A 25,526-nucleotide genomic window follows, 5' to 3' on the forward strand; every position below is an offset into this window, starting at 1 on the left:
TGCTGACCACTGACCATTCAAAAAAGTTTAAGCTCAGGCTGGCTCTGAGCATGCTGTAAATGGAAGCATCTTGACATGGTCTTTGATGTACTTGGTTTTCATCTCCATGATCAAGATCAATGCCCATAAACCACCTGGAGATAGTATTTGGTAGGCTCATTGATGGGTACATTAAAGTTGGTGCCAGCACCAAGCCTCGTGGAAGTCCATTCTTCTGTAATATCCAGGTGCTGGTTTTGTGGCCCAGAGCTGCCTAAAAACATCTACCTCAGACAATCAGCTCAGTTGCAATGACAATCCATCTAGGAAGAACTCGACATTTTGTACAGCAAACCAGTGTCCCAGATGGTGTCATAGGCTGCTGTAAGATGATAAAGGACAGCTCCACTTTTCTCTTGAAATCCATTCTCACTGTACATAATGAGTGCTAGCATTTGGTCCAACTGTGCTTCCATTTGGTTGGAACCATCATTCAAAAGTTTTTCTGTCATAGGCATAATTCTCTAAAGCATCATCCACTCCAGGAGTTTATAGCTACAGCTTGAGTGATATTGGATGATAACTGGCTGCTGAAGAATGGGCTTTACCTGGCTTTGGTAAAGTTGTCGTCTTAGCTTTTTGTCATACTTTGGGTATCATTCTCCTATATGACATGGGACACGAAGGTGGGCAGTCAGTGTTGGCTTTTCTTCCCAAGACGTTGTAGTTCTGATATGTTTTCAAAAGCAGTAGGCTGTCCATGTGTTCATTTATTTTAGTGCCTTTCTTATTTCTTTCCTAGAGAATGGCTGGAAGTTTTTTGTGTTGGTCCAGCTGAGGAGATTCCTTTTAGTGGTGCCACTCTTCTTGATTGACCGCTCAAATTTTATCTTTGTCTGCTTTAGTGATGTTGGTCAGTTAACTATTTGACAAAGAACATGCAGACCCACTTAGACATGCTACATAGGCTTTTTGGCAACCATGTGGGATGGTCATGGAGGCAGCCTCAAAGATGGCTTTGGTAAACCTTGAGTATGCTTGATCCATTGAAATGTTATATGTGATCGAATGTATCTTGGTCAATGAGCTTAGTGTAATTATTCCAGTCTGCCTTTCTGTAGTTCCAACATAGCCTTGGGTTAGTAGTCAGCATAAGTATGGTAACCCCTATTTGGATGAAGATGGGGCAGAGCAGCTGTGGGGGGAATTTCTAAAGACCCTGAAGGTGGCTAGTAGAGGGCAATCTGTAACTGAGGTCGGGGGAGCAGCCCTCATTCCAGCAGGTAGGGTGAAAATTTGGCTGGTTGGTTAAGGTCATGAAAATTTAGTTAATTGAGAGAGATCCAGTCTGTTCCTCTTGGATCAGATTCTGTATTGCTTCAGATTGTGTGGTTGCTATTGGTCTCTGGCATAGATAGTGGGATGCTAGAGTGATGATACAGTAGGCCATAATTATTAGAGGGCTGGTACCCAGCCACTTTAAAGTTGTTGAGCCTTATGATGTCGTAGATGGTAGACTCCATACTGGTAAGTTGGGTCTTACATAAGTGGCTCAACCATATTTTTTTCATGAGGGCTGTAATTTGAGATTGAAACCAGATATCGTAGCTAACTGGCAATGAATGAATTAACATGCTTTTCCTAAAAGCAGATCACATCAATGTTGTGGCAGGAGGCAATGTTTTCAAAACCAGAGTGCTTTGTGGCTCTTAGGCCATCGACGTTCAAGTGTAGCACCTTGAGGGAAGGGTCAAAATTTATAGCATTTCCTTGTCTGTCTATATCCTCAGTAATTGTGATCCAATAATCTGACAATGATAAACTTTTAACCACTTTTTTATATACTGCAGTGTAATAGAAATGCATTTCCTCCTGTTTTGTTTTAATACATGTTGAAAAGGGTAATGAGTGTGCTTAAGTGATTTTAAAACTGCTCTCACAGATATCTTACATGATCTCTGCATGGGCTAGAATGTGCAAAATCCTTGGAAAAGAATTTCAGCAGTACCTTCCTGTCGTCATGGGGCCTTTAATGAAGACTGCATCAATTAAACCTGAAGTAGCTCTACTAGACAGTAGGTTATAACTATTAATTTATTTTGAAAAATCTTTGAACTACAAATGCTGCCAGATCTTTTATAACTATTTTTTTTTCTTTCTACAACAGCCCAAGATATGGAGAATATGAGTGATGATGATGGTTGGGAATTTGTAAACCTAGGAGACCAGCAAAGTTTTGGAATTAAAACTGCAGGTCTTGAAGAAAAAGCAACTGCATGCCAGATGCTGGTAGGTAATGGGAAATCTTGGTCAGCTACTTCTTGCTAGGTTTTCTATGGAATTAAATTAATAGTTAAGTCAATAGTTATTAAATCTGAATCATTATTTATAAAATAAATTTATTCTTGCAAGTACTAAGGTGTGGTTGGGCAAACTTTTTTGTTGGGCAAATAACTCATTCATCCTCAACTTACTGCTTGCATTCAAATTTTAATAGTTTTCATTTTTAGGTTCATATTGCTACAGTTTAGGTTTCAAACTCTGCAGATGACAAAGTTTCTGTATTTTTAAATTAGTCTAAGTTCTGTTAACTTTATATAAAATTAAGCCTTGGGACAAATGTAACAAGTGTCCTTTCAGATGTCAGCAAAAGGAGCCCTAGAAAAAGAATTTTCAGTTGTACATATCATGAAGTATACACATTTAGTCTAAAATATTCAGCCATTAGTGAAAAAAATATACTCTGCCATCTCTTTCCAAATATCATGGTAAAGTGGTAAGTAAATGCATTCTAACGTGGCTTTTCCATTAACTCTGACCTTACTCTGGTTGCGTACTATCCTCCTTGAACGTTTCATAGTTTAAAAATTTTAGTAGTAATGCTTTTACCCTAATGCTGATAACTGTTAAAATTACCTTCTGTGTTTCAGGTTTGCTATGCTAAGGAATTAAAAGAAGGATTTGTGGAGTACACAGAGCAAGTTGTAAAACTGATGGTTCCTTTGCTGAAATTCTATTTCCATGATGATATCCTTTTAATATAAAAACAATAGAAATTAACTAGCAGTTTTACTTCTGAAAAATTCAAAACTTCAGCTATGCTAGTCATCTTTCCATAAATATGGAAAAAGTAAGTTCAACAGTGTATTTGTCTATAGCAGGGGCGGGCAAACTTTTTGGCCTGAGGGCCACATTGGGTTTCCAAAATTGTGTGGAGGGCCAGTTAGGGGAGGGTGTCACTCCCCTCCCCCCCCCCCGACAGCTCCCCTCAGACTCCTGCCCCATCCAACCCCCTCCTCATTCCTGACTGCCCTCCTCCCCCGGGACCTCTGCCCTATCCACACCCCTGACCACAGGTCCCGAACTCCCCTGCCCTCTATCCAACCCCGCCCCCTTACCGCGCTGCCTGGAGCACCAGTGGCTGGCAGTGCTACAGCCGCACTGCCCAGAGCACCAGATCAGGCCGTGACTCTGCAACTGCGCTGCCAAGCTGTCCAGAGTGTTGCGCCAGCAGTGCTTTGGGCTGAGGCTGCAGTGGGGGAGGGGCTGGGCTAGCCTCCCCGGCCAGTAGCTCAGGGGTTGGGCAGGACAGTCCTGCGGGCCAGAGTCTGCCCACTTCTGGTCTGTAGCAAACCTCACTTTTCAGTATTTTACAAATTGGGAGTTTAAACTTCTCCAACCTGATCCATTACAAACAAGATGTCAGTCCAGCAATAAATACTACTTTGACCAATTATTTAAATTCTTTGTCCATTGGCTTGGGCGTCTAGTTCAGTATGTATGCAAATTAGTTTGTCTTAACTTCCTAATCTTACAGTACGCACTCGCCTCTGCATCTAGTTCGTCCAACTAAAAAGCAGCACTGACTGTCCCTAAATGTGTCTGCCTCCAGCTCTTATCTGATGAAATCCTCCATAACATAACTCAGAGCATGAGGAAGAAGTAAATAGGGTGGGGAAATGTCCAAAACAACGTTGAAGTATTTTGTTATCTGTTTACTATTCTTGCCACAATGGGCAAGGACAGTTTTTACAACCCCAATATTTAGCCTATGTTGTTGTGCTCCCAGATCATAAGTTTATTCAAATTGCACCATCAAAGGAGGCTGTTAGCTTTGGCAAAAATATGCTATAGTTAAATGTATGTATTTCTCCAATACTTTGGTGTCTGTCGGATAAATCGTACAGATACCAGCACAGTCACTTAACATGGCAAATATTCTTTGTCTATCTTTCTAAGCTAGTCCAGTTCCTTTGGTAAATATGGCTTTTTTGGTTTTTAAAGGAAAATTAAATAAGTAAACGTAAATGTTCGTTGCAGCATGAATTAAGCCAAGGAAATGCTTAGATAGCTCTTCAACCTTAGTTTTACATTATAAATCTTTAAAACTTTCATATAGCAAACATAACTTTTACATCAAGTCTTTGATTAATTGTCTGGGTAGTTATGAAAATGAGTATTTCAGCTTGGGGTGACTGGTCATAGTTTAAGGTGAGAATTTAGTACCTTTTTGGTAGTATGTTTCCTGATGCTCACGTCAGAAAAGTACTTCAGTTTGATCTCAATTATCCACTATTTCCTTAATAATCAAACGTGTTCGTGTGGCAGCAGCAGAATCTATGCCTCTTCTCCTTGACTGTGCTAGAGTTCGTGGGCCAGAGTATCTCACACAGATGTGGCATTTCATGTGTGATGCGCTTATCAAAGCTATAGGGACAGAACCCGATTCAGATGTACTTTCAGAAATAATGCATTCATTTGCAAAGGTGACCTTTTTTCTTCATAGAAATATTTATGCCACTATCATTATTATTGAAAACTTGTTATGTATTTTTAGTGTCAAGGAAATTTAGTGCTTGCCATAAGTTTAAATTACTAGTACAGGAGACTTTTTCCAACGGTTACCTATCACTTGACTGTTTTGCTAGCTTAGTTTAATGGGACTAATTTTCATAGCTAATTATTGAAAATGTCCATTGAATCTTATAAATATAGTTGTTTCTGGATTAGGGAACAATTTTTCACTTGCATAATAACATTGGTTTAAAAACATTAATACCGAATATCAAACAAGTCTAGAAAAAAACACTAAATTTTACTTATGGATCTAACCTGTAAAATGTCAGTTCCTTAATTTTATAAGCCTAGAATTAATATGAAAAAAAAATTTTTAAATTTGCTATTTTGTCAGTGGTAATCTTCAGTATAGCTCTAGTCAATGTTTTCAACATTGTTAAAATTTCACTGTCGCTATTTGAGTAGTGTTTAATGTTAAAAACTTCTATTTTGAACATACTGTATTTCACTAGTGCATTGAGGTAATGGGAGATGGATGCCTTAACAATGAACATTTTGAAGAACTTGGAGGAATATTGAAAGGAAAATTAGAAGAGCACTTTAAAAATCAAGAGTTAAGACAAGGTAAGTTAGTGCCGTCTTCTATGTATTAGAATAAGTTTCATGATTTGCACTAAAGATAGCTCTCTAAAGCAGAGATTGTAAACATCTTGTATTGACTGCTTCAGTTACCCTCTCCTGAGTTACCTCACCTTGAGATTCAGCAGCGGTAAGCTGAAACTAGATACATTCAGATTAGAAATGAGGTGCAAACTGTAACTAGTAATTGACCTTTGAAATAGCTTACCAAAGGATGTATTCTCTATCATTTGAAATCTTTTCCAAAAAATGTTGTTGCTCAATCAGAAGTTGATGCAGAAATCACTAGGTGAAATTCTAAGACAGACTAGATGATCAGAATTGTCCCTTCTGGCCTTAAATCAGCGACAACCTCCCAATCCTACAACAATGACCGTTTCTGTTTTTGATATCCCTTTTCCCTGCTTTTCTGATTTTTTTGCTTTTCACAGACCAAGGTTGTCCTTCTCCCATGCTCCCTCACATACTCACTCTTAACTTGTTCAGTGCATTTTTCCTTACTTGCCCAATATCTCCTTTAGGCACTCTGACAGGAGGTCGGACTAGATGATCAGAATGGTCCCTTCTGACCTTAGTATCTATGAATCTGAGTGCTTCACCCTGCAACTGTTTCTGGAGTCCTCTTTTATCCATTACTGCATTTTGTAAACTGTTTCTGTGCTTTTGCAGGAGTGGGTCCTAGAGAAAACATCTAACCTTATAGTTTGCACTTTTTCCTTTTAATTTAGTTAAAAGACAAGATGAAGACTATGATGAACAGGTTGAAGAGTCATTACAAGATGAAGTAAGTTATTTCCTTTTTTGAGTTTGTTTTAAAAAATAAAAATTTCGACACTTTCAAATTCCACAGAGCAGCAACTGTGTGGAGACAGACATCACACCACAGTGACATGCTGCTGAATTGAAACAAAACCAAATCCCATGAGACTTGCCTATATGGATCCCCAGTATTGGAGAAGTGCATCTTTGGCATGTTTCCTCAGAAGTTTCTAGCAAGCATTGTCTATTGGTGTTACACCATGTGCTGGAACTTGAAGATGTATCCTAACTGCTGATGGAACAGGTTTAGAGCAGAACTTTTCCTTACTTATTTTCTCTTTTGAAGAGCTTTCTCTTCTAAATAGGATTGCTTTTTCAATTATTGTACCATTCCAAGTATTGTCCAAGGTTCAGACCAGTTGCCCTGCTTTTTCATCTTTGTGCCTTTTGGGTCTGTGTGGTGTTGCTAACCCAAGCAACAGCATGACTCAGTCAGGCAGGCTGCAAACCATTTGCCTCCTTCAGTGTCGTCATAGTGTTGCTGATGACTGTTAGCTGTCATTAGACCCTGGTTGGAGACTGTAGAATCTTAAAGTACTGGGAAAGAAACTTCTATTTCTGATGGAGGAAGCTCCTAGGGTTTGGTCAACCAAGCCTTGTATCTAACACCCAGAACAGTTGACATTTAAAGAGCCTTTGACTTAGACCTACTCACTGAAAATGGCTGCTTAAGGCCCGACAGAGGCAGTGCTGTAATTCCCAGAACTCTCCATGCTCGGAGAGCATAAATGTTGGTACTAAAGTCCCTCCATTGCCAAGTCCTGATAAGCAGGGCTAAGAGTCCTGACTTTGTTGTCTCAGTACCAGGACATTTGGTCTCTAGCCGGACGAAGAAGCAGAAAAAGTGTATTGGTACGTATTGGAATCACAAGTTATGCATTCCAGTCTACCAGATCACTTCACTATCAGAGTAAAATTTTTCCACCTGCATTTCAAGCATTTCAGTCTAACAGTTTGGCTTCTGGGTTATTTGGGCACTAGATTGGGAACTCTGTGAAGGAATTCAAAGATTATATTGGAAAGCAGGAAACATTCTACATGGAAAACTTATTTGATGAATGAAGTTGTGGAAAGATTCTACTTTCTTAGAAAAGAATGGACTAGAGGTGGTCTTGCACACTTTCTAATTTTTGGGTACTTAATAGTCAAAACTTTCATTGAGTTCACTGTTTGTCTAGCTGCCAGTTCAGCTTTTCACCTTTTCAAAGCATGGATCATGAATCTTAATTCATCTTGTGGTTACAAAGCTTGTTCTGTGTTTTCCTACCAGTGTAGGGAACATAGTCTTTGTTCTGTTGTACAGTGCCTAGCACAGTAAGATCCTAGTGCATGATTGGGGCTCAGAGGTGTTATCACAGGACCAATAAATTAATCGTACTAATGCTCATAGATCCACTGTGTTGAGCCTTGAGCCTAAACGTCACAGTTTTAAAGTTTCCAAAATGCGCCTGTACAATGTCTACATCAAGAAATGCACAATTCCCAGACACATTTATGTAAGCCTTAATTCCTCAATTTGTCCTCCTAGATCTGTGCCCAGTTTGAAAGCAGTCCTGCAGTGACTTCAGCTACTAACTTCTCACACACACACACCCACCCCCCCCCCACCTGGAAGGTCACAACTGCTTGTTAATTTCCAGAATTGAGGAGCCATATGGGCAGTTGTTGAAGGCGAAAAAGTGGTGACTTACCCTAGTAACGGATTTTTGAAGACTGTCCATATGGATCCACATACCTCAGCACATTTCAACTAGTCTCTCTTGTTGGAGCTATTCAGTTAATTGAAGGAATTGAGTGGTTGGGGTCCATTCCCTCTCAAATTCTCGCAAATAAACAATGGGATGCAAGTGGTCTCATTAGACAGTACTTGCTAGAAGTTTCCAAAATCATGTGCCAGGGATGCACTTCTCCCAAGAATATGGATCAACATACATGGTTATTTTGAGAAAAATCAGGTACTAAACATAATCATTCTGTGATGTATGAAGTCTGTAAGGAAATATTTTAACATTCAGCATTGCTATATTTTCATAGCTACTAAAATTCATTGGAAAGAAAATGCGAGTTACATTAACTAAGAGTTGCTGCTTTACGCCTTGTTGTTTCAAAATATATAGAACACTTCTCTTTTTTACCAAGAAAAATAACCTGACATATAAAATTGTTCCCGTGAACTTGTCATGAGAGAAATTTTGAAGAGGAATGACTTAAATAGAGTAATCTTACTAAGCGCATTAACTTCTTGTTTGAGTAGTGTCCCTATGGGTACTCCACTTCAGGACGTGTGCTTGCCCCATACACTTTTGATCCCTGGGTCCACACCTGCATCATAGATATCTTTGGGCTCTGGTTATGGGTGGGACAGATCTGCTGCTGCTCCAGTTGCTTCTCAGCTGCCTGTGGCTTGAGATGGAGTAGTGCACTGTTAGCTGTAGCTAGCCAGTGACTTGCTGCTCTTATTGTTTGTACATTGTCATTTTTTATATATTTTTTTAAAATTTCTGTTTATTTAATAAAGGTTTGTGCTTTTGTGGGGTTCTACCTTTCCTTTTTTTATTTGCCCAATTTGGGACAATTTTATTCTCAGGCCACAATCCATGGTAACAAGTAATGGGTTATGCCAGCAGTTCTCAAACTTCATTGCACCATGACCTTCTGATGACAAAAATTACTACATGACTCCAGGAGTGGGGACTGGAACCCAAACCCCGCCGTCCTGGGCTGGGGGGCCAAAGCTGAAGCCCAAGGGCTTCTACCCTGGGCAGGGGGCATGTAACTTTAAGCCACCTGCCCAGGGCTGAAGCCCTTGGGTTTTGGCCTTGGCCTGGGCCTCAGCAATCCTAACACCAGCCGTGGTGACCTCATTAAAATGAGTTCCTGACCCACTTTGGGGTCCTGACCACAGTTTTAGAACCCCTGGGTTATGCCCAAGATTCCAGGCTTCAAACTCTGCCAGGCCTGCCATAGGCCTTTTCCTTGCAGTGACAGACATTCAATACGTCTCCACTGCCTGGGAGAGACTCACGTCTCCGCCAAATGTACAATCTACTCAGGAGTTAAAGGCAGATCAAAAAAGTTGGCGATCAGACTAAAACTCCTGTTGATGGAGCATTCTGAGACCCTGGGATTCAAATCACCACCCTTTACATTGGATTTGGTTGGTCAGAGAGGCCTGGTGCATCACAGTTGCTATGGTAACTGGGATGCCTGAGGTCCTTCAGAACCATCCAGACTCCAAAAGCGGGGGCGGGGGGGAGAGCCTATTTTACAAAGGGTTAAGAGCAAGGAAAAGTCTTGATCTGAGTCTTTCTTCATGTGCTGGCACGGAATTGGTGTGGCTCTTACCCACTCTGGTCACGAGACTGCAGCATCAGCTGAAAAGACCACACTGCATACTGGGAAGCCACCAGTAAACAATCTAGAGTGGTGTCAGCGCTGGATTCTGTACCTTCAAAGCAAATGGATTTTAAAGCGGAGATGAAACTGATAGTCTGATGTACCTAGCTGAGATGGGAACATGGATTGCACTTCAGTACCCTCTCCTGTATCACACTATATATTGAGTCCCAAAGGTCCTTATCCAGATTCTCTGGTGCCATCCTGGCTCCTTTTCAATGAGGATCTTCAGATCCTGGAAGAACTCCTATCTCTTTTACTGAGGGATACTGAAAGAGTCCTCGCTGGTACCAACTTACCTTCTGGAGTCAACTTACCTTCCAGTCCTGCCATCTGCCATAACTAATCCTCTGGTACCAACACGATCACTGGCCCCACACAAACAATTTGAGAGTACTGAGAGGGACCTGCAGCCAGTATCTATATCCTCCAATACAGTCTTGCTGCCCAGCTGAGTCTCTGCCTCCAGATGCAGTAACAAGACCCTTTCCAGTCCCCAGTACTGACTTGACAGACCGCTGGTACCAGTTCCGCTTGCCCCTCCGATGGTCACTGCAGTGGGCACTTCATCTGATTCAGAGGTATCCAAGGCTCCTCCACCTTCCTGTTCTAGCCTCCCTCCCTTAAGGTGCACCCTTAAGGAAGAAATTACACCCAGCAACTTTGGGGTCCTGCCCTCTTTCGTTATGCCCCATGAGAGTTGGCTTATTGGAAATCAGGGGCCCCTTATGATGATCAGCTCTACAGGGTCCCTTCTTGCAAGAGGGCATGCCAAGAGCAACAACTGACATCCTCAGGTCCTGCTCCATAGGAGGAGCTTAAAGGAGCATGAGCCCAGTTGGAGAAGCAGAAATAGTACCTTCCCATAAATCCTCTTCCTCACTAGATGAGGCTGTTATGCCTCCCTCACCATCTTAGGCTGACAGTTTCAAGGATTTTCAAGACCTTATAAAACAAATAGCAGAGACCTTACACATTCTGTTTGGGGAGATACAGGAACATTCTACATTATATCTCAGAGCAAAATCACTTTGACCATCAATGACAGGTTTCAGAGTAGCAGCCGTGTTAGTCTGTATTCGCAAAAAGAAAAGGAGTACTTGTGGCACCTTAGAGACTAACAAATTTATTTGAGCATAAGCTTTCGTGAGCTACAGCTCACTTCATCGGATGCATTTGGTGGAAAAAAAATTTCCAAATGCATTTTCCACCAAATGCATCCAATGAAGTGAGCTGTAGCTCACGAAAGCTTATGCTCTAATAAATTTGTTAGTCTCTAAGGTGCCACAAGTAATCCTTTTCTTTTTGCTCATCAATGATGCTCTGCTGGCCTCGTCTGTATGAGGTGACATGGTAGTTAGAATTTGCCACTCGTTATAAATGAGCTGACACATACTATATACTGCCCAGAGGCTTGGAGAATTCGTTGTTTGTTTTCCCATCCTACACCTAACTCCCTGGTGGTTGAGGCCATTAATGAACAAAATAGGCAGCATTGGTCCTGTTCAACACTATCTAAGGAGCTTGAAATGGCTGTACATTCTGGATCGTAAAAGCTACTCCTTGGCCTCGTAGCAATTCAGAATAACCAAGTACCAAGCCCTGATGGCAAAATACGATTTTACAAGTTATTCAAAGACTGCCTCTTTTTTTATTGAACACCTGCTACAGGGTGAACAATTTCAAGCCCCCCTAATGGAAGATCAGACAGTCACAGACTTCACTTCACTCCAGCCTCATTTTGACAATACAACAGAACTCACAAACCACAGCAAGGGCTTGCTGTCAATTCCTGGGCCATATGGCAGCCTGTACATTTGTGATCCACTTAGCGGTGGCGTATTAGCCGCTAGGCTGATGGGGTCTTTGTCCAGGGGCCCCAGAAAAAAATCTGCTGTTGGGTGGTGGAAGCCCTTAGCACCCCCTGACCCCGTCCCCAGCAGAAGCCCCAGTTCTCCAACCCTGGTCCCCCCACAGAAGCATAGGGGAAGCCCCAGCACTTGGACCCCTGCTGCAGCCCCGGGACTGGAGGAGCTCTCACTTGCCGCTGTGGCCCCAGGTACAGGGACAGAACTGCTCCATTCTTGGGGCTGTAGTGTGGGGAGGAGGGTGCAGAAAGGAGCAAATGGGTTGCAGAGAGCTGCAGTGGGAGGGGTTTCACCAGGAGGAAACGTGGGTGGATCAGGCTTGGGCCTCGGGGAAGGGGTAGAATTGGTATGGGACTGAAGGTGGAAGGGGTGGGGAGGACTCTCTCTCTCTCTCTCTCAGGAAAACCTTAATCCATCTCTGCCACTTAGCAAGACTACACTCTTGGAGTATTCAAGCCTGGCTGAGAACTATCGACACCCCTCCAAAAAAGCAGTCTACTCAAGACTGTGTCCATATCTCAGAGATTCTTCATTCTTTAAATTGTTGAAACGATCTCCAAAAAGTATGCATGGAAATCACGTTCTCACAGTCTCCTCCCACAAGGATAATCACTACAGGTGCCTTCCTGCTGGGCTGGGTTATGCACTTCAGGGCTTCATAGCTTGGCAAATGGAGCCCACAGAAGGTGATCCTGCATATCAACATATTAGAGCTCAGAGATCCATTACTCTTCTACTCAACATCTACACCCAATCAGAATAATTCTGGATAGCAAAGCAGTAGTGTATTATATCAGTCATCAAGGAGGAGCAAGGTTCCAGACCTTCGGTGCTAAATCCATATCACATCAACTACAGATCTCAGCAGTTTCACTAGCAGGACTTCAGAATAGTGGCAGATTCCCTCAGCAGGCATTTCCACCTCTATCACAAGTGGGAGCTGAACAATGTGGTATTCTGAAAGATGTTGTACCTGTGGTCATCTGGAGATAAAACTCTTTTGTATCACCATCCCACGCGACGTGCAGATGACTGTTTGAGGGGAAGGCGCAGCCCCAATTCAATGTGGGCGGTGTCGATGTGACACTGTAGTATTCTTTGGCCTCGTGTATTCCTTATAACATCATCATGGCCAAGATGCAGGTATGGTTCCCAGAGTTGGTTCATATGTCTAGACAGAGGATCCCCTTCCCCGGACAGTGGATCTTCTCACTCAGGAGTCAAGATCCATCTCCTGCCCCAACCACTCAGTGCTTCACCTCAAGATCTGGCTATTAGATGATTCTTTGGTGTAGAACAAAACTTCTCCCTAGAGATACAAAGAGTACTTAATAACTTTCCTTTATAGTGGGTTTTCTGTCTACAGAAGAGGAAACTTCTTGTCAGGTTTGGTGCAGCCTCTGATCTATACCTTCTCTCGAATCTTGTCTGACATACTTACAATTTCCTGCTAAATTTAAAAATGACAGCGTTATTGCTGAATTCAGTTTGTTCATGTGGCTGCCATCAGCTTTTCTCTCTCACACCCACACCCATTGAGGGATTTTTATTCTTTACCCACCCAACCACAGCGAGGTTCATTAGAGGCCTGTTCTACACTTTTCCTCTTGTTAAGAAATCTATTGTGCCATGGGACCTCAACTTAATCCTTAATGTGCTGAGGAATCCCCCATCTGAACCTGTGGGGGGCTATTTCCTCCTTCATTTGGCCCTCCAGACAATGTTCTTCATAGCAGCTACCTCAGCCAGGTGAGCTTGGGGAGCTGGGATACCTGATGGCTGATCCAGCACACACTATATTCTATTGCTAACCGGTGTCACTATGTCCACACTCTTGCTTGCTACCTTAAATTTCTTCAGGTTTCCACATTAAGCAGGAGATTCACTTACTGGTATTTTATCCCAAGCCTCACTCTTTGAGGGAAATGAGCCTATATACACTAGATGTAAGAAGAGTTCTCTCATCTTTTACCTCAACAGAACTAAGCGCTTCAGGACTTCCTCATGGATTTTTCTCTCAATCGCAGAACTAATGATAGGGCACCCAATCTCCACTCAAACACTGTCTGAATGGGTTTTGGGGTGCTTCTTAATCTATTTATGAAGCATCGTTCCCCTCCTAGAGTGATTGCTTACTCCACCAGGGATCAGCCTACCTGTGGCCTTTCCGAAAAACCTACCTATCTCAGACATCTGCAGGGCAGTCCTTCTAGTCTACAGTGCACATGTTCTCAGTACTGTGCTCTCAGGCCTGCTTCTAGAGCTAATGCGACTTTTGGTGATATTTTATGGTTTACACTGAATCCATCCCCTCTGTAATTGAGGGTACTGATTGGGAATCTCTTGAAATGGAACACCCATACAGACACTACTTGAAGAAGGAGAGAACTTATGTGGTACAGAAACTGGAGTTCTTTGAGATGTGTTCCTATGGGAGCTCCACTACCTGCCCTCCTTCCCTTCTGCGTCAGTCTTCTCATTGGACTTTCGTGATTGAGAAGGAACTGGAGCAGCTGAGGGTCGTCATCCCTTTATATCCGAGCACAAGCGTATCTAGAGCATATGCATGAACACTGGAAAAATTCCAGTCAAGTGTTCATGGGGACAACATGCATGTCCTAAAGCAGAGCCTCCTTAGGGGGGGCACATCTTCAAGAACTTCAATTACTGTACAAGGTACGTAACTTCTCCTTGTAATTCCCTTTGTACCCTTATTTCAGAGTGGTTTTAAAAATATTTTTTTAAAGTAACATGGGTGAGTTAACATGCATACCAAGGTTTATTTTGGACTTTGGTTACATCATGGCAGTGCAGAAGTGGCCTGAAGTTGCAGTCCCCACTTTCTTGTGCAGCGCAGCTTGTCACACTGAGATGTGAATATATTGTCATACTAGTAGTGTGGCCATCAGAGGCTAGATGCAGTTGGCGTTTTGCTTTGTCTGTTGCTATGGCTATAATGTGTAGAATAGGAGTGGAGCACTGATTAAAGCAACCGTACTTAGAATAATAGAACTCCCAACAAGGAGTCAGAGAGGATCTCACTAGGGCCAGTTCTTCAATCCTCACATAAATCCCATTTAAACTGGTAAGAGTTGTGTGAAAATCTGCAGGATTAAGCCCTTTAATTCACTGTAATTTTGGAGGGTAAAGATGCACTATGCAGAGGGATAATAATAGAGAATAAGATGATTCAAATTGTCCAGATTGTTGTAGCAGAAGGAAGGAAGAGCTCGGAGTAGAAAACAGGCTATAATATAAATGTCAGTGTAAAGACTGTTGAGTCATCAGGAAGCTTTAGGAAAGGTCCTCATCCAAGGGCTTTGCATAGGGAAACAACCAGATTTGATTCCATGGTGCAAAGTGGCTGTCATAGTAAAATGCTATGTATTTTTCCACTTTTGATGGTGCATTGTTCCTCTCACTTCTGAAACAAACCCTTCTGATGTAACATAGTTGAGAACCGAGGTGAAGTGTCTCTGTCAGCACAGACACTGGATAGTGGTATAAATCTTTCTGAATTATTTACATATCTAGTTATCAAAGTCTGTCTAATTTAAATTGCTTTAGTTCAAAATTCAGAAGTCTTAATATTTTGATATGGTTTCTACCTTCTGAGAGAGTGCTGATCAAAAGATATTTCTGATATTATTGCTATTTTTTTCTTAGGATGACAGCGATGTTTATATTCTGACTAAAGTGTCAGATATCTTGCACTCAATATTCAGCAGCTACCAGGAAAAGGTGTTGCTGTGGTTTGAACAGCTACTACCGCTAATTGTCAATTTAATTGTAAGTATCTTGGATTCTTTCCATTTAAATCTGATTTGTTATGGCACATGGATAAGATCTCATGATGGCGTGGCAAATTGTTTTTAGAACACTGAGTGCCTTGTACAAAACATAGGCATGCTTTCACCCAAGAAGTTTATATCTAGACAAATACAATAAAACAAATTTGTCACCTGGTCGCTTTATCATACAGCAGTGCATTAGTTTTTTTTTACTAACCCTTCTGTCATAGATTATTGCTGATAGGCTTTGGAGGGGTATTTGAAATTCGAAAGAGGAAGTGCACCAGGTGGAAGGGACTTGCATGGAACAAGACCCAAAAAAGAATGTGGGGGGGTTTAGGGGGGATTAGTTAGGCATGAGATGAGGGGATATAAAACTTCTATATTCAACATACAGTCCTGATTTCATTTATTAGTCTAATTCACTGGTCACCAACCGATTGATGGCCATAAATGGGAGATCCTCTAGGATCAACCACGTTGATCATGATCTCTGGTGATGGAGCGTGGCTGCTGCTAAGGCAGACTCCCTACCCTGACCCCGTGCTGCTCCCAGAAGCAGCCAGTGCAGGCAGGGGGTAGGGATCTCCCTCTGCGTGCTACTTGTGCCTGCAAGCACCGCCCCCATAGCTCTCCCGGCTGCGGGGGCAGTGCTTGCAGAGAGGGGCAGTGCACAGAGCCATGTGCCCCCCACCTCTCCTTACACACGCGCGCACATACCCCCGCAGGGCCGCATTGGCCTCTTCCGGGAGTGGTGTGGGACCGGGGTAGGCAGGGAGCCTGTCTTTGCCTTGCTGCGCCTGCCGCCAACCAGGAGCTGCCGGAGGTAAGTGCTGCCCGGTGGGAGGGTTGCACTCCAGTTCTCTGAGCCACCTCCTGAACCCCAAGCCCCCTCCCAGCGCCAGCACCCTGAACCCCCTCCTGCACCCCCAATACTCTGCCCCAGCCTGGAGTCCCCTCCTGCACCCCAACTTCCTCCTAGAGCTTCCCACCCTCACCTCCTCCTCCACCCCTGCCCCAGGCTCAGCCCAGAGCCTCTTCCCACACTGCGAACCCCCCACCCCGGTGAAAGTGAGTGAGGGTGGGGGAGAGCGAGCGACGGAGAGAAGGTGGAGATGGAGTGAGCGGGGTGGTGCTTTGGGGAAGGGGCAGGGTAAATCCTGGGTTGCCTTCTGATTCAAAAAATGATCTTAGGCATAAAAAGGTTGGAGACCACTGGTCTAACTGCTCTGCTCAAACGGCAAAAGTTAGCTTTTGATTTTGTCTTTAGTGTTGCAATCACTGTCATTAGAGGAACGAATTCCTCTGTAAAGATTAAATTCAGGTCAACCCAGGTAGCACTTGAAATGGAGCTTAAATTCCACAATTATAAACATTTCATTTTGATATAATCATTCATCTTTTTGTATGCATCATGGCAGTTGATTAACAGTTACATTCTGAGATGGCTTAGAAAATTTTAATTTCTTTTTTTAATGTAGTGTCCACATAGGCCATGGCCAGATAGACAGTGGGGGTTATGCATTTTTGATGACATCGTAGAGCACTGCAGCCCATCCTCATTCAAATATGCTGAATACTTCCTGAGGCCAATGCTACAGTCAATATGTGACAATAGCCCAGAGGTTAGGCAAGCAGCTGCTTATGGTGTTGGAGTTATGGCACAGTTTGGTGGGGAGAGCTATCGTCCTTTTTGCACAGGTATGTATATTCATGCATATCTTTCTATTCCTGTACAACTAACTCCAGAGATTGTAATACTTATGCTAACTATGAGATTCTGCCAGGAAATGCCAACTCCATGTTAATGAATGATCATATTCTCATCTCTGGTAATGGAATAAAATACCAGTGAGTGTTCTGGGGAGGGTGGTGACCAGTATTTTTAAAAAAAAAAAAAAAAAGGGGGGGGTGGGGTGGGGAGAGGTGACCTAAGCTATCCAGATTTGTGGTCATATCCTGCTTAGTCACATTTTTGTTTGCAACACACATTTGGATTGAAAAGGGTAAAAGAATGTATTCGCTAAGTAATATTTTGCTCTTAAGTACAAGTGTATATCCAATAAAAAGCTGACTTGTACACGAGAACTGATTTTTATAAAAGGTGGATACAGCTACATATGTCTAAAAGCAAGATTGAGCCCTCTGCTTGTATGTCTGGAGAAATTGTACAGAAACGTGTAATAAGGAGGGGCCTTAAATATAATTGAAGTAACCTGCACTTTCCCCGTGTGTGAAGCAGAGGAATCGAACATTTGTGACTTAGAGCAGTTTTAATTTATACTTGTCACAGATGCTTTTTGTTGAATTTCTGCTCTCTAAGTCTAGCTGCATTTTGAATTTAAAAGATAGTTTTTATTGGTTATGACTGAGCTACAACTGAAACAATCTTCTGGTGCTCTTCACACCAGAGCCAGTTAAGTTAATTTTAAGGTGCTCTAGTAGGGAGAAAGTGGTGCTGAAGTATGGGGATAGTGTTTTGTGTGTTTCGTGTATTGTCAACTTCTTCAAATATGTTCGACAAGACACTTAAATGAAATCTGATAATTCACTGGTTTAGATAACAAAAATAATGTTGTATGGGCAAAATGGCAATTGGCTCTGAAAATTTTAATAGGAATGGGCCAGAAGATACACCTCTACCCCGATATAATGCAAATTCGGATACAACGCAGTAAAGCATTTCCCCTTCTCCCCTTTCCCTCCCAGGCTTGCGCAAGCCTGGGAGGGTGGGGGGAGAAGCGGAGCAGCAGCGCACGCAAGGGAGGAGACAGAGCGGTGGTGAGCTGGGGTGTGGGAGTAACAGCAAGTAACGGGGGTGGGGGCACAGAGGAACAGCTCCCTGCCCCAGCCCGCCTCCTCGCCCGAGCACGCTGTCGCTCTGCTTCTCCCCCCCTCCTCCTCTCCCTCTCAGGCTTGCCATGCCAAACAGCTGTTTGGCACAGCAAGCCTAGGAGGGGGGAGAAACGGAGCAGCCCGCTCGGGTGAGGAGGCGGAGTGGAGGTGGGCTGGGGCGGGGAGCTGCCAGTGGGTGCTCTGCAGCCACCAATTTTTCTCTGTGGGTGCTCCAGCCCCGGAGCACCCACGGAGTTGGCGCCTATGGCAGCAGCATGTCTGGCTCCAACACACTGCTCTGAGCGGCGTGTTAAGGGGGCCGGGCTGGGGGGTTGAGTAAGGGGCAGAGGGTCTCGGGGGGTGGTCGGGGACAGGGAGCAGGGGGGGTAGGATGCATCGGGGGATTCTGAGGGGTCAGTCAAGGGGCGGGAAGTAGGTGCGGGTCGGACGGGGGCGGGGCCAGGCTCTTTGGGGAGGCATAGCCTTCCCTACCCGGCCCTCCATAGCAAGTGTGATATAACGCCATTCCACCTACAAAGCAGTAAGATTTTTTTTGGCTCCCGAGGACCACATTATATCAGAGTAGAGGTGTATATTGCATATTGACTCCACTTATCAGTGGTCAATTACTGTATAATTTACATCATTTGTTAATGAAATTCTCCATCCTGTAGCCCTCAGGGAGAAGTAATAATGATAAAGTGCCTATAAAAATTGTATTCTGTCTAATTTCAAGTATTAAGAAATTGTTATAGGTGTCAGAAAGGTATAATGTGAATCTGTCAGATGACCTTTGTGACCCAAGAATCAGTTGGGAGTGAGTTGGGCACAGAAACTCCTCGGTTTGTCTTAGGTTCCTTAGTTTTGGAATGTTCTGCCAAAGGTTCCTTTTGGCTGCCTTTAATAAATAATGCTTGCTGAAAATAATACTATTTCCATATCTTGGACTTCAAAAAAAATTTTATCTTTATTCTTTGTACCATATTTGGAAACTGATCCTTTTTGGCATATCACCCCTGCAAACATCTGGCTTTCCCTTCAGTTTGAGTTGGCCTAGTATATTTGAATAGAATGGCTCTTTATTTTTCTTATCTTCATTTGATTTTATTGTATGGTTCACAAACACTAATTGTTAGGTATTTCAAGATGTATTAAATACAATTAATTTTAAAATTAATAAGTATGCTGCAACGGAAAAATCATGCTGTAACTAGGAGTAATGCAAATCGTTTGTATAAGAATCTGGATTCCCAAGGATTTAGTATTTTCATAGATTTTGTTATAGTCTTTAGAAATTCATGTTTTCAGCTCTTCTCTTTGCAATAAATATTTCTCTGTTTGGTCCAGACATTGTTCCTGTTGTGGCTTTGGAGTTGCATGTAGAGATTTGTCAGATTCCACAACAGATTGCGCAGCTGCAGCACTTGGTTTTGGTTTGGACATTCTGTGCCCAAGAGTAGACCAAGGATTGGAATCTGGGAGATCCTGATAAATGTCAGGGTGGTTGTGTTATGGAGAGGAAAAAGACTCAAGCACTGGAAATCCAAGATGAACAGGGTAGGAGGGGAACGAGGAAAATTGCCTTTAGATTTGTTCCCTATAGCCTAACTATGAAATCAGCAACTGAATGATTATAGAATGGTGAGGGGAGAAGCAAGTCCCAAAGCAAGCCAGAATGTAATTATATGCTTTTAAAATGCACCATTGTATGTAGGTCTGTGGCCCAGATAGCTCACTGAGTTTTGGTTCTAAAATCAACACGTTCATAAATAAGGCTACGTTTTAGTCACAGGAATCTTAGTAAAAGTCATGGACAGGACATGGGCAGTAAACAAAAGTTTATGGGTGGCCTGACTCCTGTGAGGGGAGACGAGAGAAGAGGGGGAGGGAGTGGGGGCTGGTGCTGCAGGGCAGTTGGCAGGGTCATAAGCTCCCGACTGGCTCCTTCCCTTCCCCCCCCGTGCCCCCCAGCAACAGAGTGGGCTCTGGGTGGTGCTTACCTGGGGGGGCTTTCCAGAAGTGGTGACATCCTCCTCATTCAGCTGCTAGGCAGAGGCGTGTTCAGGCAGCTCTGCACACTGCCTCCCCCTACAGGCACTTCCCCTGCAGGCACCCTCCCCTGTCAAGACAGCACTCTGGGCGGAGACAGCCCACAGAGCTGCCTGCTCATGCCTCCACCTAGCAGCTGAGTGAAAGGGATGTCACCGTTGCCAGGAAGCCCCCCAGGTATGCCTCGCCCCGAGACTGCCTCACCCCATCCAGTGCCCCAACCACCTCCCACACCAAAACTCTGGTGTGGGGGCCCAAGACTGCCCTAGCAGCAGCTGGTGCACCTGGAGCAGGGGCTGCCTGAGCTGTTCCTGAGTCAGGCGCACCAACTGCTGCAGAAGTCACGGAAAGTCATGGAATCAGTGACCTCTGTGACAAACTTGCAGCCTTATTCATAAATAATGTAGTTCTGTCTTGGGGAGTCTGCAGCAGTATATTGAAACAGTTGCACCATGAGAGAACTGAACCTCTGCATGCACTTCAATGAAATGTTAATTTCACATCTTAATGTGAACACGTTTTAAAGAAGAAGCCATGACTACTGGGTATAACTTGGTTTGAGGTGGACTTTACTGAAGAGTTTTTCAAAGTGAGATCTTTTCTAGTTCTAGTGAATATATGCAAACAGTTCTGTTCATCCACTCTGTTAAATTAATAACTCCTGTAAATGGTGAAAATATGGATCTGCCCAAAGAAGGTTAACTTTTTAATAAAAAGAAAAGGAGTACTTGTGGCACCTTAGAGACTAACAAATTTATTTGAGCATAAGCTTTCATGAGCTACAGCTCACTTCATCGGATGCATTTGGTGGAAAATACAGTGGGGAGATTTATATACACACACAGAGAACATGAAACAATGGGTTTTATCATACACACTGTAAGAAGAGTGATCACTTAAGATGAGCCATCACCAGCAGCGGGGGGGGGGGGGGGACCTTTCATGGTGACAAGCAAGGTAGGCTATTTCCAGCAGTTAACAAGAACATCTGAAGAACGGGGGGGGGGGGAGAAATAACATGGGGAAATATAGTTTTACTTTGTGTAATGACTCATCCATTCCCAGTCTCTCTTCAAGCCTAAGTTAATTGTATCCAGTTTGCAAATTAATTCCAATTCAGCAAGGCACTGAATTTAGCCGTATAGAGTGGAAATCTGTCAATTTCATGAAAAAACTCATACAGATGCATTCAGACATCATCTTCCTCTTCAAATGCAAGCAGATGGACATCATACCAAAGGGACTGAAGGTAAAAAATCCATTACAATCTACATACCACACAGACTATGCTGACAGCTTGTGCCACAAACTCTCAAAGAAACTGGGGAACCACCTGATCAACATCCTCTACAGCAAACAGGGAAAGATTAAGAATGAGCTCTCAAAACTGGATACTCTCATAAAGAACCAACCTTCCACACAAACTTCCTTGTGGCTGGACTTTACAAAAACTAGACAAGCCATTTACAACACACACTTTGCTTCTCTACAAAAGAAAAAGGACACTAAGCTATCTAAACTACTACATGCCACGAGGGGCCACAACAGTGGTTCCCGTAACCCACCCAGCAATATTGTTAATCTATCCAACTATACTCTTAACGCAGCAGAAGAATCTGTCCTATCTCGGGGCCTCTCCTTTTGCCCCTCCACCCCCACGAACATGATACAGTTCTGTGGTGACCTAGAATCCTATTTTCGACGTCTCCGACTCAAGGAATATTTCCAACACACCTCTGACCAACGTGTTAACCCACAGAGACCTTCCTACCAACACTACAAAAAGGATTCTGGGTGGACTCCTCCTGCAGGTCGAAACAGCAGACTGGACTTCTACATAGAGTGCTTCCGCCGACGTGCACGGGCTGAAATTGTGGAAAAGCAGCATCACTTGCCCCATAACCTCAGCCGTGCAGAACACAATGCCATCCACAGCCTCAGAAACAACTCTGACATCATAATCAAAAAGGCTGACAAAGGAGGTGCTGTCGTCATCATCATGAATAGGTCGGAATATGAACAAGAGGCTACTAGGCAGCTCTTCAACACCACTTTCTACAAGCCATTACCCTCTGATCCCACTGAGAGTTACCAAAAGAAACTACAGCATTTGCTCAAACTCCCTGAAAAAGCACAAGAACAAATCCGCACAGATACACCCCTAGAACCCCGCCCTGGGGTATTCTATCTGCTACCCAAGATCCATAAACCTGGAAATCCTGGATGCCCCATCATCTCAGGCGTTGGCACCCTGACAGCAGGATTGTCTGGCTATGTAGACTCCCTCCTCAGGCCCTACGTTACCAGCACTCCCAGCTATCTTTGAGACACCACTGACTTCCTGAGGAAACTACAATCCATTGGTGATCTTCCTAAAAACACCATCCTAGCCACTATGGATGTAGACGCCCTCTACACCAACATTCCACACAGATGGACTACAAGCCGTCAGGAACAGTATCCCCGATAATGTCACGGCTAACCTGGTGGCTGAACTTTGACTTCGTCCTCACCCATAACTATTTCACGTTTGGGGACAATGTATACCTTCAAATCAGCGGCACTGCGATGGGTACCCGCATGGCCCCACAGTATGCCAACATTTTTATGACAGGTTTCAGAGTAGCAGCCGTGTTGGTCTGTATTCGGGGAAAAAAAGAGTACTTGTGGCACCTTAGAGACTAACATTTATTTGAGCATAAGCTTTCGTGAGCTACAGCTCACTTCATCGGATGAAGTGAGCTGTAGCTCACGAAAGCTTATGCTCAAATAAATGTTAGTCTCTAAGGTGCCACAAGTACTTTTTTTTGTGAACTTTTTTATGGCTGACTTAGAACAACGCTTCCTCAGCTCTTGTCCCCTAATGCCCCTACTCTACTTGCGCTACATTGATGACATCTTCATCATCTGGACCATGGAAAAGAAGCCCTTGAGGAATTCCACCATGATTTCAACAATTTCCATCCCACCATCAACCTCAGCCTGGACCAGTCCACACAAGAGATCCACTTCCTGGACACTATGGTGCTAATACGCGATGGTCACATAAACACCACCCTATATCAGAAACCTATTGACCGCTATTCCTACCTACATGCCTCTAGCTTTCATCCAGATCATACCACATGATCCATTGTCTACAGCCAAGCTCTACGATATAACCGCATTTGCTCCGACCCCTCAGACAGAGACAAACACTTACAAGATCTCTATCATGCATTCTTACAACTACAATACCCACCTGGTGAAGTGAAGAAACAGATTGGCAGAGCCAGAAGAGTACCCAGAAGTCACCTACTACAGGACAGGCCCAACAAAGAAAAGAACAGAACGCCACTAGCCATCACCTTCAGCCCCCAACTAAAACCTCTCCAATGCATCATCAAGGATCTACAACCTATCCTGAAGTACACACATCTATTCAGGGGACACCATCATAGGGCCTAATCACATCAGCCACACTATCAGAGACTCATTCACCTGCGCATCTACCAATGTGATATACGCCATCATGTGCCAGCAGTGCCCCTCTGCCATGTACATTGGTCAAACTGGATAGTCTCTACGTAAAAGAATCAATGGACACAAATCAGACGTCAAGAATTATAACATTCAAAAACCAGTCGGAGAACACTTCAATCTTTCTGGTCACTCGATCACAGACCTCAGAGTGGCTATCCTTCAACAAAAAAAACTTCAAAAACAGACTCAAAGGAGAGACTGCTGAATTGGAATTAATTTGCAAACTGGATACAATTAATTTAGGCTTGAATAGAGACTGGGAATGGATTAGTCATTACACAAAGTAAAACTATATTTCCCCATGTTGTTGTTTCTCCCCCCCACCCCACCCCCCACTGTTCCTTAGATGTTCTTGTTAACTGCTGGAAATAGCCTACCTTGCTTGTCACCATAAAAGGTTTTCCTCCTTCCCCCCCCCCCAACCCCCGCTTCTGGTGATGGCTCATCTTAAGCGGTCACTCTTCTTACAGTGTGTATGATAAAACCCATTGTTTCATGTTCTGTGTGTATATAAATCTCCCCACTGTATTTTCCACCAAATGCATCCGATGAAGTGAGCTGTAGCTCACGAAAGCTTATGCTCAAATAAATTTGTTAGCCTCCAAGGTTCCACAAGTACTGCTTTTCTTTTTACGAATACAGACTAACACGGCTGCTACTCTGAAACCTAACTTTTTAATGTTCATCGCCAAACACTAAACCCTTTTCTGAATTTAAGATTTGCCTGTCTAAAAATGCATTCATTCTCCTATGGGATAACTACTTGCAAGAATCAGTGTGTCCAAAAAATTCCATTTTTATTGGTGACTATTAGAATAAAATAGGAGAAATACATTGTGGCTCTGGGAAAAGTATTGGTAGGAAGGGTTAATGTCCAGTCTAAAGGCCACACAAAACTGACACTTCATGACTTGGGTATGTCCATTAGAGATATTGATCAGAAATGGGACATAAGAGATTGAAAAGTGTCACCTCCCCTTAAGTATTTGTGATCCAAATATTAACGTGTGACATTTAGTATCTTCAAATATTTGAAGGCATTAGCTAGAAAGCTATATTTAGATCTTTATTACTATTTATACACAACTGATTGGGAGCAATATTTCTCGACTGAAGAACTGATATATTTAGAGTGGGCACAGAGCTTTAATTTAAACTGACAGGTTTCAGAGTAGCAGCCGTGTTAGTCTGTATTCGCAAAAAGAAAAGGAGTACTTGTGGCACCTTAGAGACTAACAAATTTATTAGATGCATCCGATGAAGTGAGCTGTAGCTCACAAAAGCTTATGCTCTAATAAATTTTAGTCTCTAAGGTGCCACAAGTACTCCTTTTCTTTTTAATTTAAACTGTGTAATAATGTAACATGAACCACTAACAAACAGGCTAGTCCTCGTAGTGCTAAAAGGGTTGTCCATTTAGTTTCTAAGGATTTTAAATATTTTAATGAATCTTGTATCCATTGTCCATGGATTTCACTAGTGCTGTGTTATAATAGGGACTGATTCCAGAAGCAAGTATGGGCACTTCTGAGGGAGTTGTAGAAGTTTAGATACTCTAATTTAATTGCTTAAGGCGCTGTTTTTCTCTAAAACCATAGATATAAATTACCGTAGTCATAAAATTAAAACTACTTTGTTCTCAGAACTCAAATGTTAATTTTTTGGGCTTTAGATTTTCCAGTAACATTACACATTTCAGATAGCCACTGTGCTCTGAAATACATATTGGGCTAGATTCTCCACTCAATCGGAACTCTGTTTAGACACAGTGGGTGGGGGTAAGGAATCTGTTGCATCTCCCTAATTCAGTACTACCTGGCCCTGGTGTAAG

The 25,526-nt window shown here is 43.1% G+C and overlaps 1 protein-coding gene across 3 annotated transcripts in view; it reads left to right on the top strand.

Annotated features, from left to right (window-relative positions):
• The window catches only part of IPO5 (importin 5), an 83,730-nt gene that overhangs the window by 36,818 nt on the left and 21,386 nt on the right, over positions 1-25,526 (top strand). For 2 of the 3 annotated variants that reach the window (XM_038394970.2, XM_043504700.1), the window contains exons 16-23: positions 1,922-2,054; positions 2,147-2,268; positions 2,910-3,006; positions 4,573-4,745; positions 5,289-5,400; positions 6,144-6,199; positions 15,165-15,287; positions 16,771-16,990. In XM_038394970.2, coding sequence (XP_038250898.1) covers positions 1,922-2,054; positions 2,147-2,268; positions 2,910-3,006; positions 4,573-4,745; positions 5,289-5,400; positions 6,144-6,199; positions 15,165-15,287; positions 16,771-16,990 — 1,036 coding nt within the window. Of the gene's footprint in view, positions 1-1,921; positions 2,055-2,146; positions 2,269-2,909; positions 3,007-4,572; positions 4,746-5,288; positions 5,401-6,143; positions 6,200-7,762; positions 8,605-15,164; positions 15,288-16,770; positions 16,991-25,526 lie in introns of those variants that run through there. The other variant, XM_043504701.1, reaches the window with a different exon arrangement.

The sequence above is a fragment of the Dermochelys coriacea genome, chromosome 1 (genome assembly GCF_009764565.3).
Source record: "Dermochelys coriacea isolate rDerCor1 chromosome 1, rDerCor1.pri.v4, whole genome shotgun sequence".
Lineage (NCBI taxonomy): Eukaryota > Metazoa > Chordata > Testudines > Dermochelyidae > Dermochelys > Dermochelys coriacea.